This window comes from Coregonus lavaretus (genome assembly GCF_964263955.1).
Source record: "Coregonus lavaretus genome assembly, chromosome: 21".
Lineage (NCBI taxonomy): Eukaryota > Metazoa > Chordata > Actinopteri > Salmoniformes > Salmonidae > Coregonus > Coregonus lavaretus.
In genome coordinates, this window is record NC_140008.1 from 11,658,501 (window position 1) to 11,673,229 (window position 14,729).

The 14,729-nt window shown below is 48.1% G+C and overlaps 1 protein-coding gene across 1 annotated transcript in view; it reads right to left on the minus strand.

Moving 5' to 3' along the window:
- LOC311148754 (uncharacterized protein) overlaps window positions 1-14,187 on the minus strand; it is a gene marked incomplete at its 5' end in the record, with an annotated part of 31,069 nt that extends 16,882 nt beyond the window's left edge. Inside the window, 3 exons of the mRNA XM_084185723.1 lie at window positions 3,716-4,150; window positions 12,637-12,726; window positions 13,228-14,187. Coding sequence (XP_084041849.1) covers window positions 3,716-4,150; window positions 12,637-12,726; window positions 13,228-14,187 — 1,485 coding nt within the window. The remainder of the gene's footprint in view (window positions 1-3,715; window positions 4,151-12,636; window positions 12,727-13,227) is intronic.
- Between the last annotated feature and the right edge of the window lie 542 nt (window positions 14,188-14,729).

Below are 14,729 nucleotides of genomic sequence, written 5' to 3' on the forward strand. Positions count from 1 at the left end.
CAATAGAATCCAAACTTGAAGGGTAACTTTCAGGGCCACTTTAAGGGACGGTTATGGGCTACCAAGGGCCGATTAAAAACCATTCTCAATGGAGAATCTTAATTGATACGTTGTCAATTGGAAAATGTTGTCATCCATGTTTATTTCTTGATATCAGCCTCCATTTAATGCCATTTAATTAAGTTGCTTAGCTTTGAAGGAAGATATAGAAACAAATTGATGTATGCAGTTCATCTACATTCAAGCAACACTTGTCATATGTTGTATATAATCCTTGTGTATTTGGTTTACAATCTTGGAATCTTAAGTGCGGTCTAGGCAAAAGCACAACAGGGCTACTATGGCTGAGATGAGTGATTCTGAGATGAAATCATCCAGAATGAGATGGATTTGTCTACAGTGAAACCACAGTCAGTAGACATAATGATATGAAATGTATGAACTACTTATATGAGCCACTTGTCCATACACATTAAACATCAACAGAAAGTGAGTAAAGCGATCCAAAAAGAAACATGTAGGCACCTATCAAAATGCTGACGCACCTTATATTGATGCTACGTCAATTATGAGTCTAGCCCTCGGTGTTTCACAGAAAGAACATCTGGAGTGCATTTGTACAGTGCCATCGTGCATGGGTAAAGAACAACATGAGTACAATTGGCAAGATTTGAAAAATGTCTGTTCTTTCCATTAAAATAACATATAGTTCATATACAACCAGCGACATATAATGGTTTTACAGTCCAGTTTAGTATAACAATTCTACATCAAAATTATTTTACAGTTTCACACATTTCAAGAGTAACCTTGGTAAAAGACACTCACTTGGGTGTTGCAAGAAAATACATGTAGCTTCTAATTCTCCTACTGTAATGTACTAACTAAGGAGGACAGGCAGAACATATTGACATTACAGACCTTGTCTCTTCCATTGCTGCTCAGTGTTAACCCCTGCCTACCTGAGCTTCAATGTCAGAGTGATACGTAACGCTTTGGGTTCTTTTTGAACATACACCTGTGAATCAATAAGATGTCCAGTCTAAATATAACTTTGCTTGAACACCAATGTTTGCAAAAAGGTGTGGGAAAGAAACAACTGGCAACCTCCATAGCACCTATGTTGCACAATGTTCCTAAACGTTGCCTACTAAACAGTGCTCCCTATTGAAGGCCACGGGGCCCGGACGTGATGTGGTTCGTAAACTGTTCGATATAGATACACCAATTTGTTAAAGGCTTTTTCCAAAGAACTTTGTTTTACTTTATTGTTCCTATAGTTGTCAAATTAGATAATCTCTTCAAATTAATTATCAATCAATGATAGCGTGCCGTTAAAAAATAAACAACTTTGCATCGTGTAAATACCAAGATTATTGCTAGATGATACTGCACAGTGTTAGGGGAGACTGGAGCAAGAGTCCCAGATACCATTTCATTGTCAGAGCTTACAATACCAATAGTGATGGTGTTTTGTGAGAATTAATAGGGTTAGGATGTTACCTTACTTTCAGCAAATAAATGCTGTTGCTGGCAAAGGGAGCAGTGCATGCCTAATGGCACAATGACAAAAAAAGTTTATATTGATCCAATTGTTAATATATAGTAAGGCTTTATGGTAGCTTAAAGTAGGTTTGATGACAGGATAAACATTTAGGGTGGCAGGTAGCCTAGCAGTTAGTGCATTGGGTCAGTAACTGAAAGGTTGTTAGTTTGAATCCCTGAGCTGACAAGGTAAAAACTCTGTTGATGTGTCATTGAGCAAGGCACTTAACCCTAATTGCTCCAGGGTCGCTATTGATAAAGGCAGACCCTGGCCGTGACCCCACCCTCCTAGGGTGTCTCAGAGGGAGTTGGGATATGCCAAAAAATAATAATTTCCAACTCACTCATGCGTATAATACCCATTTGTATATGTGTGAAATAGGACAAATATAAGCACCCACCTAATTATTATTTAAATCCATGTGTACTGCTTATGAATGCAGTACAGTGCATTCGGAAAGTATTCAGACCCCTTGACATTTTACACATTTTGTTAAGTTACAGCCTTATTCTAAAAAAGGTCTTCTTTTTTTTAGCCTCATCAATCTACACACAATACCCCATAATGACAAAGCAAAAACTGGTTTTTAGAAATGTTTGCAAATTTATTAAAAAACAACAACTGAAATATCACATTTACATAAGTATTCAGACCCTTTACTCAGTACTTTATTGAAGCACCTTTGGCAGTGATTACAGCCTTGAGTCTTCTTGGGTATGACTCTACAAGCTTGGCACACCTGTATTTGGGGAGTTTCTCCCATTCTTCTCTGTAGATCCTCTCAAGCTCTATTAGGTTGGATGGGGAGCGTCGCTGCACAGCTATTTTCAGGTCTCTCCAGAGATGTTAGATCGGGTTCGAATCCGGACTCTGGCTGGGCAACTCAAGGACATTCTGAGACTTGTCCCGAAGCCACTCCTGCGTTGTCTTGGCTCTGTGCAGGTTTTCATCAAGGATCTCTCTGTACTTTGCTCCGTTCATCTTTCCTTCGATCCTGACTAGTCTCCCAGTCCCTGCTGCTGAAAGACATCCCCACAGCATGATGCTGCCACCACCATGCTTCACCGTAGGGATGGTGCCAGGTTTCCTCCTGACGTGACACTTGGCATTCAGGCCAAAGAGTTCAATCTTGGTTTCATCATGGTCTGAGAGTCCTTTAGGTGCCTTTGGCAAACTCCAAGCAGGCTGTCATGTGCCTTTTACTGAGGAGTGGCTTCCGTCTGGCCACTCTACCATAAAGGCCTGATTGGTGGAGTGCTGCAGAGATGGTTGTCCTTCTGGATGGTTCTCCCATCTCCACAGAGGAACTCTGGAGCTTTGTCAGAGTGACCATCGGGTTCTTGTTCACCTCCTTGACCAAGGCCCTTCTCCCCCGATTGCTCAGTTTGGCCGGGCGGCCAGCTCTACGAAGAGTCTTGGTGGTTCCAAATTTCTTCCATTTAAGAATGATGGAGGCCACTGTGTTCTTGGGGATCTTCAATGCTGTAGAAATGTTTTGATACCCTTCCCCAGATGCGTGCCTCGACACAATCCTGTCTCTGAGCTCTACGGACAATTCCTTTGACCATGGCTTGGTTTTTGCTCTGACATGCACTGTTAACTGTGGGACCTTATATTGAAAGGTGTGTGCCTTTCCAAATCATGTCCAATCAATTGAATTTACCACAGGTGGACTCAAAGTTGTAGAAACATCTCAAGGATGATCAACGGATACAAGATGCACTTGAGCTCAATTTCAAGTCTCATAGCAAAGGGTCTGAATACTTATGTAAATAAGGTATTTCTGTTTCTTATTTTTAATACATTTGCAAACATTTCCAAAAACCTGTTTTCGCTTTGTCATTATGGGGTATCGTGTGAAGATTGATGAGGACGTAAAAAAAAAAATAATACATTTAGAATAAGGCTGTAACGCGAAAAATGTGGAAAAAGGGAAGGGGTATGAATACTTTCCGAATGCACTGTATGCATGAGTTATTAATGTGTTATGTAGTTATTATGTAGGTACCTTTCAAGTAAAGTGTTACCCACTATAGTAAAGGGCCCCAGTAGAAAAACGACACAGCATTACATAAAAGCAGTTCCCATGGAAGTGACTTCAAGCTCAATCTCCCCGACCGCAAATAACACACACCACTTAAAGTGCTATCATCATACAACAGTCCCCACTAAGGATAAGTTCAATAGGAGGAGCAACACAACCAAGCCAAGGGTGTTCCCAGTTTGTGAAGCCGTACTTTCCCTCTGCTCCTCCTCCCCATCTTCCCCCTCCTCTTCCTCCTCTTCTTCCACCACCTTGTTCAGGCTGTCACACTTCTCCCCGGCGTGTCCCTCATAGCAGTGACAGCGAAATCTCTCGGCCAGTAGTTGGAGCTCGTGCTGCGAGTGCCAGCCGCTGACCACAAAGTCCCCTTCTCCCGAGGGCTGGATGTGGTAGCTGTCTCCGCTCAGGTGGAGGTAGTATGGGGCGTGGAGGTCCCTGCGGACACAGCGGCCATTGCTCTGGCACAGGAAGTCACTGCAGATCTCTGCAGCCCGCGTCACATTGGTGATGTACTGACCCAGGCGCTGGTTCAGGAAGGACTTCACCTTTGTGCAGTTGTGCTGGAGACGAGAGAGAGAGAGAGGGAGAGAGGGAGAGAGAGAGAGAGAGAGAGAGAGGGAGAGAGAGAGAGATGGAGAGAACGAGAGAGAGAGAGAGAGAGAGAGAGAGAGAGAGAGAGAGAGAGAGAGAGAGAGAGAGAGAGAGGAGAGAGAGAGAGAGAGAGAGAGAAAAAACAAAGAGACAGTCAAACAAATAAGGGCATTGTGCAATCCACGATAATCCCTTATATACTTTAGAGATCGCTGCACTATACTGTCATAACTATTCTCTGTGGGTTTTCAGCTATTGTCAACCAACTATTGTCTCCCTTATAGCACTGGTATGTCTTATGCCTGGATTTATAAAAGACTTAAAGCTCCAACTCAAGCGTCAAGAGAACCCAGTAAGCAAAATGAAGTTAAAAATAGGTATTTTAGACATCTTTTCAGCATTTTAGGTGCTGAATGTGTCACGGTTCAGACAGACGACCAGAGGACCACAATTGCGTCACACCAGAAAGTTTATTAAACTTAAGGGAAAAGGGAAGTAGGGAGTGAATGAAGGCTCCAGGGGTAACAGGGATCCCGTCCAATGCGCTGGGTCTGTGCCCCCCCCAGTGGCAGCGATGCGTCCTATGAAGCCGGTGGTGGGTGGTCCAGAAGTCCTGGGGGGGGGGAGACACAGACACAACAGGGCGGAATGAAACAAGGCAGCAGTACAGTTCAAGGGAAATCCAAAATACGTAGTAGCAAGGCAGAAGGCTGGTCAGAGTTACCGGGATTGAAGAGTAGTCAGGAGTCGTAATGGCAGAAGCAGGTCTGGATCTCCTGGGGCAGACGAGTATCCAAAAATCAGGCAGGTCCGGGGTCACAAAACCAGGGTGAGCCAGAAGCGCGAGCAAACAGGTTCCGGGTGTGAGCTTTGCAGACGATCTGACACCGGAGAGCTGAAAGACAGGGCCTTAAATACTGGGAGAGGTAGTGGGTAATGCAGCGCAGCTGGCAGAGTAATTAGAGCAGAGCAGAGCAGGGACAGGTGGAGCTAGTTAGGCTGAGTAGAGAGAGTGGTGAGCAGAGTGGAAGAAAATTAAGGTGGTAACCCGGTGGAGTGAGAGGCTCATGACAGAACCCCCCCCCCAAGGGACGGCCCCAGAAGTCCCAAGAGCAACACCACGCCGGGCGGGAGGAGGGGAGCCGGAGGAGGGCTAGAACTCCTCCGAACGGTCCGAGTGAACGTCCTCATCCTCGGAGGAAGCCGGAGGGCCGTGGTCGGGAGATGGGACAGGTCCCGAGACAGGATCAGGCACAGGACAGGAAGCCGAGCGGGCAGGACGGTTAGGGACCCCTCTGGGGCGGCCCCTACGGATTGCAGGTTGATCAGGATGCCGTTGGTGGAAAGCGGTGATGAGAGTCCTATCCACAATCCGACTAGCTGGCACCCAGGTCCTTTCCTCAGGTCCATAGCCCTCCCAGTCAATGAGGTACTGGAGACCCCTACCCCTCCGTCTGGACCGAAGCAGGCGGCGGACGGTGTAAACCAGACCACCATCGACGAGCCGTGGAGGAGGAGGACAAGGCGCAGCAGGGACCAGCGGACTCTCATGGATGGGCTTAATCTTAGACACATGGAAAGTGGGGTGCACCCTCAGGGAATTAGGCAGTTGGAGCCGGACAGCAGTTGGGCTAATCACTCTTATGATAGGGAATGGGCCAATGAACCGAGGTGCCAGCTTCTGCGACTCCACCCTGAGTGGCAGGTTCTTCGATGACAACCACACCCTTTGACCAACATGGTAGGTGGGAGCAGGAATTCTCCGACGGTTGGCCCCGGTAGTGTAGCTGGCAACGGATCTGAGGAGTGTGGCTCGGGCTTGTGACCAGGTGCGGCGACATCGACGGGCAAAAGCAAGTGCAGATGGGCAAGTAACCTCCTCTTCCTGGCTGGCAAATAGAGGAGGCTGGTATCCATAAACACATTGGAAAGGGGACATACCGATGGCAGAGCAGGTCAGAGAATTGTGTGCGTACTCCACCCATGTCAATTGCTGCGACCAGGAGTGGGGGTTGCGTGAAGTCATGCATCGCAGTGCCTTCTCGAGCTCCTGATTAGCCCGCTCTGACTGCCCATTGGATTGGGGATGGAATCCGGAAGTCAGACTGACTGTGGCTCCCAGCAGGTGACAGAACTCCTTCCAAAAAGCGGAGGAGAATTGTGGACCACGGTCAGAAACTACATCCTTTGGCAGTCCGTGGATCCGGAAGACGTGTTCCAGGACCACCTGGGCGGTCTCCTTGGCGGTTGGGAGCTTGGGGAGGGGAATGAAGTGTGCCATCTTGCTGAAACGGTCAACTATGGTGAGAATGACGGTCATGCCACTTGAAGGGGGCAGCCCCGTGACAAAGTCAAGGGCGATGTGAGACCAGGGACGTCTGGGCACAGGCAGGGGCTGCAGCAATCCGGCTGGGGGCTGGCAGGACGACTTGTGTTGGTTGCAGATGGGGCAGGCTTGGACGAATTCCCGTACATCCTTCCTCAGAGAGGGCCACCAGAACCTCTGGGCGAGCAGGTTGTAAGTGCGGGTGGAGCCAGGGTGACAAGCTAGGCGGGAGTCATGTCCCCACTGAACGACCTGGGACCTCAGGTCTTCGGGGACAAAAAGGCGGTCAGCTGGGCAAGTGCTGGGACCTGGCTGGTTACGGAGAGCCTCCAGCACCTGTTCCTCAACAGCCCAGGTCAGAGCTGCAACGATGCAGGGACTTGGCAGAATCGACACAGGGTCCTTGGAGGGGGTGTCATCCTTCTGGAATTGACGGGAGAGGGCGTCTGGCTTGGTGTTGCGTGATCCAGGCCGGTATGACAGAGTGAAATTAAACCTGGTGAAGAACAGGGCCCAGCGGGACTGCCTGGAGTTCAACCGTTTGGCCGTGCGGATGTACTCCAAGTTCTTATGATCGGTCCAAACGAGAAATGGAATGGTGGACCCCTCCAGCCAGTGACGCCACTCCTCCAAGGCAAGCTTCACAGCCAGCAGCTCACGGTTCCCTATGTCGTAATTGCACTCAGAGGGGGACAACCGACGTGAGAAAAAGGCACAGGGATGGAGCTTCCTATCCTCCGCAGCCCACTGAGAAATCACAGCACCAACTCCCACATCCGAGGCGTCCACCTCCACAATGAATTGCCGGTCCACATCAGGCATCTGGAGGATGGGAGCGGAGGTGAACCTCACCTTGAGGGTACTGAAGGCTTTGTCGGCTGCTGGGGTCCAGGTGAAGGGTTGCTTGGTGCTGGTTAGAGCAGTGAGAGGGGCAGCAACGGTACTGTAGTTCCGGATAAACTTTCTATAGAAGTTAGCAAACCCCAGAAACTGTTGCAGCTTCTTTCTGTTCTCCGGAACTGGCCATGAAGTGACTGCTGATACTTTGGCAGGATCCATTTGGATACTTCCCTCTGCCACTATGTACCCCAGGAAGGCCACTGTCTTGACGTGAAACTCACATTTCTCTGCCTTGGCGTAGAGGGAATTCTCCAGAAGACGATGAAGGACTTGCTGGACATGGCGGGTGTGTTCAGACAGGTTTCTGGAGTAGATTAAGATGTCATCCAGGTAAACGAAGACAAACTTGTTTAACATGTCCCGCAGTACATCATTCACTAGAGCCTGGAACACAGCAGGAGCATTGGTGAGGCCAAAAGGCATAACCAGATACTCGTAGTGGCCTGTTGGTGTATTGAATGCGGTTTTCCATTCATCTCCCTCCCGGATCCGCACTAGGTGGTAAGCGTTTCTGAGATCCAACTTGGTAAAAACAGTGGCTCCCTGGAGCAACTCAAAAGCAGAGGTGAGCAGAGGCAGAGGGTAACGGTTTTTCACTGTGATGTCGTTGAGTCCCCTGTAGTCGATGCAGGGGCGAAGAGATCCGTCCTTCTTCCCCACAAAGAAGAAGCCAGCACCAGCAGGAGATGAAGATGAACGGATTAATCCTGCGGACAGAGAGCCATTGATGTAGTCCTCCATGGACTTTCTTTCAGGAGCAGACAACGAATAAAGACGACCCTTTGGAGGGGCTGTTCCAGGGAGGAGGTCGATGGCACAGTCGTACGGTCGGTGAGGGGGCAGAGATGTGGCTCTTGCTTTGTTAAACACCTCTCTGAGACCATGGTAGCATTCTGGGACATTGGAGAGGTCAGGAGCGGAGTTAGTAGGTACTGGCCGAGGGGGTAGTGCGGCAGCAAGCAGGCAGGTTCGGTGGCAGTCCTCTCCCCACTCCCTGATCACCCCGGTCACCCAGTCGAGCTGAGGGTTGTGCCGGCGGAGCCATGGGTAACCCAGGATGAGGGGTTGGCCTGGAGAGGGGAGCAGGTGAAACTGGATAGTTTCTTGATGGTTTCCGGACAGACCCATCGAGACCGGGGCCGTGACATGAGTGACCGATCCGAGTAAGTGTCCGTCCAGTGCCCGGGCAGGAATAGGAGGTGTCAAACGGAGGTTCTCCAGTCCCAGTTGGCGTGCCAGCTTGATGTCCATTATGTTGGCTTCGGCGCCAGAATCCACCAGAGCAGCCAGGGTGTGAGTTGAGTCAGAGAGGCGGAGGTGAACTTGCAGCAGGGGTTTGCGGTCGGAGGACTGGATGGTCATTGAACTCAACCGGACTCCCCCTATGCCCGGTGAGCTTCGGCCCTTTAAAGGGCAGGTTACCACACGATGTCCATCACCTCCACAATAGAGGCAGAGGTTTGAGGTGAAGCGTCGCTGGCGCTCTGCAGGAGTGAGAGAGGCTCGCCCAATCTCCATAGGCTCAGACTGATCAAGCTGACCTGGGTGAGTGGCAGTAGATGACAGGAGCCCAGTCGGATCTCTCCGAATGCCGGTAGTAGGTGGACCTTGGCGCCCCCTCTCACGACGACGGGTCTGTATCCTTCTGTCGATCCTGACAGTCAGTGCGATGGCTTCATCAAGAGTGGAAGGCAGTTCATGGGAGACCAACTCGTCCTTGATATAGTCAGCCAAACTATGGAAGAACGCGTCCACCAACGATGGTGTGTTCCAAGAACTTCGTCTAGCCAGGGTTCGGAAGTCGATGGAATGGTCTGCGACTGTACGTCTGCCTTGTCGAATACTGAACAGTTCACGAGACGCCTCTGCGGTTGGTGAATCCAGGTCAAACACCTTCAGCATCTCCTCAGCAAACAGGTCGAAGGTTGCACATGCGGGGGTTTGACGTTCGAACTCTGCTGTTCCCCAGAGTCGAGCTCGGCCCGTCAGGTGAGTGATGGCATACCCAACTTTAGCCCCCTCCGTGGCGAAGGTCCTTGGCTGCAAGGAGAACTGAAGTCGGCAGCTAGTCAGGAATGGCCGGACCTGGGTTGAATCGCCGTTGAACCGCTCGGGGTTTCCAATCTTGGGTTCCGGAGCAGCGGCTGCAATGACCGGGGCAGGTAACTCGGGGGCAAGGCTGGTGGGCAGACTGGCTGGGGTCAGGTTGGTGAGGAGTTGAATGATCATGGCGAGTTGTTGTTGCTGCTGCTGGAACTGCTGCTCATGCTCATCGGTTTCCATGTCGGGGAAAGTGTGCGCTGAGTCCATAATGGTCAGATCGTACTGTCACGGTTCAGACAGACGACCAGAGGACCACAATTGCGTCACACCAGAAAGTTTATTAAACTTAAGGGAAAAGGGAAGTAGGGAGTGAATGAAGGCTCCAGGGGTAACAGGGATCCCGTCCAATGCGCTGGGTCTGTGCCCCCCCCAGTGGCAGCGATGCGTCCTATGAAGCCGGTGGTGGGTGGTCCAGAAGTCCTGGGGGGGGGGAGACACAGACACAACAGGGCGGAATGAAACAAGGCAGCAGTACAGTTCAAGGGAAATCCAAAATACGTAGTAGCAAGGCAGAAGGCTGGTCAGAGTTACCGGGATTGAAGAGTAGTCAGGAGTCGTAATGGCAGAAGCAGGTCTGGATCTCCTGGGGCAGACGAGTATCCAAAAATCAGGCAGGTCCGGGGTCACAAAACCAGGGTGAGCCAGAAGCGCGAGCAAACAGGTTCCGGGTGTGAGCTTTGCAGACGATCTGACACCGGAGAGCTGAAAGACAGGGCCTTAAATACTGGGAGAGGTAGTGGGTAATGCAGCGCAGCTGGCAGAGTAATTAGAGCAGAGCAGAGCAGGGACAGGTGGAGCTAGTTAGGCTGAGTAGAGAGAGTGGTGAGCAGAGTGGAAGAAAATTAAGGTGGTAACCCGGTGGAGTGAGAGGCTCATGACAGAATGAAAGGTGAAAATACTTATTTTTCCAGGTGTTGAAAATATGTATTTTCCGGATGTCAAAAATACTTATTTTCCGGACGTTGAAAATACTTATTTAAAGTACTTAAGGACATAATTTACAGATGTTGAAATAAGTATTTTTCAGTCATTGATTCTGTGGCCAAATTTCAACTGCACATACATTGTCAATGAAGTAAGCATTATATCACAATAATAATTTATTAAGCCTCTTAAAATAGGAAAGATGAGCCAACTGAAGATTGCAACAGAATATGTATTATTGCTGCCATCTATCAGATGCACTTATCTTAGATTTTTCAAAAGCTTTAAAACTGGCAGTGATGATGTTCAAAGTAGTCCAATCCATGGAATAAACTAACAGACCACGTTAACTACAATAACATTCTCAGTAACAGTTACATTATATTTTTTTCTTGCTATGACTTTCATATGTTGAATGCACTGACTGTAAGTCGCTCTGGATAAGAGCGTCTGCTGAATGGCCAAAATGTAAATGTAAAACAATTAACAATTGCAAAGCGTGCTGGGTATTATTCTAATGCACTCCACCCACAAACTTGGTCGGTGCGGACCAGATCCAAATCTGACTGAATCATAGACATTTAGGCTATGTTTCACAAGTTTGAACATCACAGTTTAAGGCACAGTTCACGTTTACATTTTAGCAGACGCTCTTATTCAGAGCAACTAGGGTTCAGTGCCTTGCTCATCAACAGATTGTCTTGCACATTGACAGATGGTTCACCTAGTTGGCTCAGGGATTTGAACCAGCAACCTTTTGGTTACTGGCCCAACACTCTTAACGCTAGGCTACCTGCCTCCCACAGGTTTAGTGCAGTAGAGTACAGTTGAGTACAGTACAGTAGAGTTTAATTCAGTAGAGTACAGGAGAGTACAGTACAGTACAGTATAGTTTAATTCAGTAGAGTACAGTACAGTACAGTAGAGTTTAATTCAGTAGAGTACAGTACAGTATAGTTTAATTCAGTAGAGTACAGTACAGTACAGTATAGTATAGTTTAATTCAGTAGAGTACAGTACAGTATAGTTTAATTCAGTAGAGTACAGTACAGTATAGTATAGTTTAATTCAGTAGAGTAGAGTACAGGAGAGTACAGTACAGTACAGTATAGTTTAATTCAGTAGAGTACAGTACAGTATAGTTTAATTCAGTAGAGTACAGTACAGTATAGTATAGTTTAATTCAGTAGAGTAGAGTACAGGAGAGTACAGTACAGTACCGTATAGTTTCATTCAGTACAGTACAGTACAGTATAGTTTAATTCAGTAGAGTACAGTAGGGTGCAATACAGTACACTAGACTTTACTTTACTGTACCTTACTGTGCTCTACTGCACTGTAATGTAATGTACTCTACTTTTCATTACTGTACTGTGCTGTACTGTGCTGTCCGGACCTGACCAAATCTGAACCAATTATAGACGTCTATGTTTGGGCCAAATCAAGGCCAGTTCCGGGCCGGACCAAATCTGAACCAATTATAAACATCTGTTTCAACCAAATATAGGCCAGTCCGGACCGGACATCTGTGGACGTAGAAATCATGGCTGGTCTAGACCGGACAAAATCTGAAACAAACATAGACATCTATGTTTGGGCAAAATAAAGTTGGGACCAGAAATCTACGTCCTTGGATGCTGAAAACACGGCCGGTCCGAACAGGACCAAAAAATGACGTCCTAAAGATGTTGCCGTCGGTAAATGCTTAGTGGAAAGAATGTTTGGAATATATTTAGGAATGCATGACATTTCTTCTCAAAGCCTCATTTTGAATGACAGATGTAAAAATAAATAAATAATATGCCATTTAGCAGACGCTTTTATCCAAAGCGACTTACAGTCGTGCGTGCATACATTTTTGTGTATGGGTGGTCCCGGGGATCGAACCCACTACCTTGGCGTTACAAGCGCCGTGCTCTACCAGCTGAGCTACAGAGGACCCAGGCCTTGGAGGTGTTGACAGCAAAAATAAGTCAAAACAGAATGAAATAGATGTACAGCAGATGTTCAACTATTTTGCCCCTAGGGAGCACTTTATTTTCATAGCTTTATTTAAGGATTTGTTTTTGTCAGAGCTGTTCATTGCCCTAACGCCAGTATCTTTGTCTCTACTAGCTTGTGTAACACTTGGAAGGTCTAACTATAATTCTAATTATATAAGGTAACTATTAATATACAGTAAAGATGGAGAATCAGACTCACTCTGGATGAGGTGAGGTTGAGGTCTCCCCAGATCACAAAACCAGCAGCTCCAAGAGCAGCACTCTCCCCAATGGTGTGGATCAAGTCTTTCTGCAATACACATACAGACACGCAGACAGGATAATTACACATCTTCCACTTATTTATACAGCCACAAGATGGTGCTAATGTCTCCTCAGGAGAGGCAGGATTGTCTGCACACAACTGATGATACAGGACTCTAAATAGTGTTGACTGCTGAGAGGGAAAAATGTGTGTAGGTTAAAGAATGCCAACAAGAAATAGTTCCCAGTCAAACAAATTATGTCTAAACTGATCCTGTATGTAAAGAATTACAAAGTTTTGTAGTATCAATTAATAATCAGTGAATTACCAGTCCCATTGGGATCATGTAGGATGAAAAGCAATGTTTCGTTCTATCCCAACACACCTGATGGCCTTGATGATTAGTTGATTTGTTGAATCAGATGTGTTAGTGATGGGCTGGAACAAAATCCTGCACATCCTGTAGCTCTCCAGGATCAGATTGATAACCAACTGATCACATCATTTGATTTTAGACCTTTGGGTTACTAAGTGTGGCAGTCTTACCGTGGTGAGGAAGGCCATAGCCTCATCTCTGTAGCCCAGGCGTGTGTACACGAACGTGGGCAGCTCATAGCCGTGCGAGGTGAGCCCAGCTATCCTCAGAGACTCCAGCACCCTGAACTGGGAGAAATGGAGGTTGCTGACACTGTCTGTTTGGCTCTTCCTGATAGCCACTGAGGGGAACAGGGCTGTGCTGCTGTTCCACAACCAGAGCAGCTCGTCATTACGCAGGCTCTCCAGCAGGGGGCAGGAGCCTGTGTAGTTGTACTCATGCAGGTTGTAGTTGTGGCAGTCCGGATAGAGGTAGAAGCCCCAGAGACCGTTGGGGCGATGGCGCTTCCCTAGCTGGACCGTCTTTTGCATGAACGCCCGGGCACTCTTCTCAAAGCGTTTGCTCGCCAGCTCTTCGATTTGTGATGCCGTCACGTTGACATAGGCCTGTGTGATCAGCTCCCGGGACTTCCGCCGGTAAATGTCTTTCTTTTGCCAGTTGCGGCTCCACTGTGGGCGCCAGTACTCCCAGTCAATGACCGCCAGACCGGCAAAGTCCTCAGAGGGGATAAAATGGTTGATGTCCTTGTAGGCCTTGAGGAGGTGGTCCTCCAGGCTACAGTTTTGGGGTAGGCCTCCATTGATAGGGACGCCGTGGTCCGTGTAGAAAGGGTAGAGGCCCAGCCGGTTGGCGTAGAAAATGGTGACATTCTGGCCAGTGTGGACGGCCCGCGGACTGCCACTGATGTGGAAGAGGTGCTCCAGGTTGGTGTGGACATTGTACTTTATAGTGCACAGGTCCAGCGGTGCGTTCCAGACAGCGATGAAGGGCTTGCGGCCCACCAGGGGCAGCTTGGCAGGCTTCTGGCTGAAGGCGGCATGAAAGAGTAGCAGGAGCCAGGAACAGGTGAGGGCGCAGGCCACAGGCACAGCGTGGTGAGGTTGGCCACTTCCGACGGGCACCATGAGCATCCTTGGGCTTGGGTCAACGGGAAGGGCCGTCAAACAACCTGAAGAGAGAAAAAGGAAGAGAGTAAGATAGTGAATGATATAGACAGAAGAAGGACAGAGAGCGAAAGGGAGTGAGAGAGTGAACAATATAGAGGGATGACGGAGAGAGAAAGAGAGGGTGAGGAAGAGAGAGAGAGAAAGAGAGGCAGAGTGAGTGAGAGAAAAGGAGAAAAGAAGAGAGAGGACATTAGGGATTATAGATGAGGGGTCATTTTATCATATAGTGTTTCACAACAATGCTAATCGGCTTAGAGAATATCCCATACTGTGTACAACAATGTTAATCAGATTACAATATAGCCTTTACGACAATGCAGGTTGCGCACACCTGTGCTTAAAGTTTTCTGCTGTTAAGTTTGCTGCGAGTCAGTAAGCAAAAGTGAGTGAGTGAGCTTCTGTTTCTATTTGGTTCATTTATTAGCAATACACAAATTGATCAGACAACCTGCCCGCTCGACCCCATCCCCTCCTCCCTTCTCCAGACCATCTCTGGAGACCTCTCA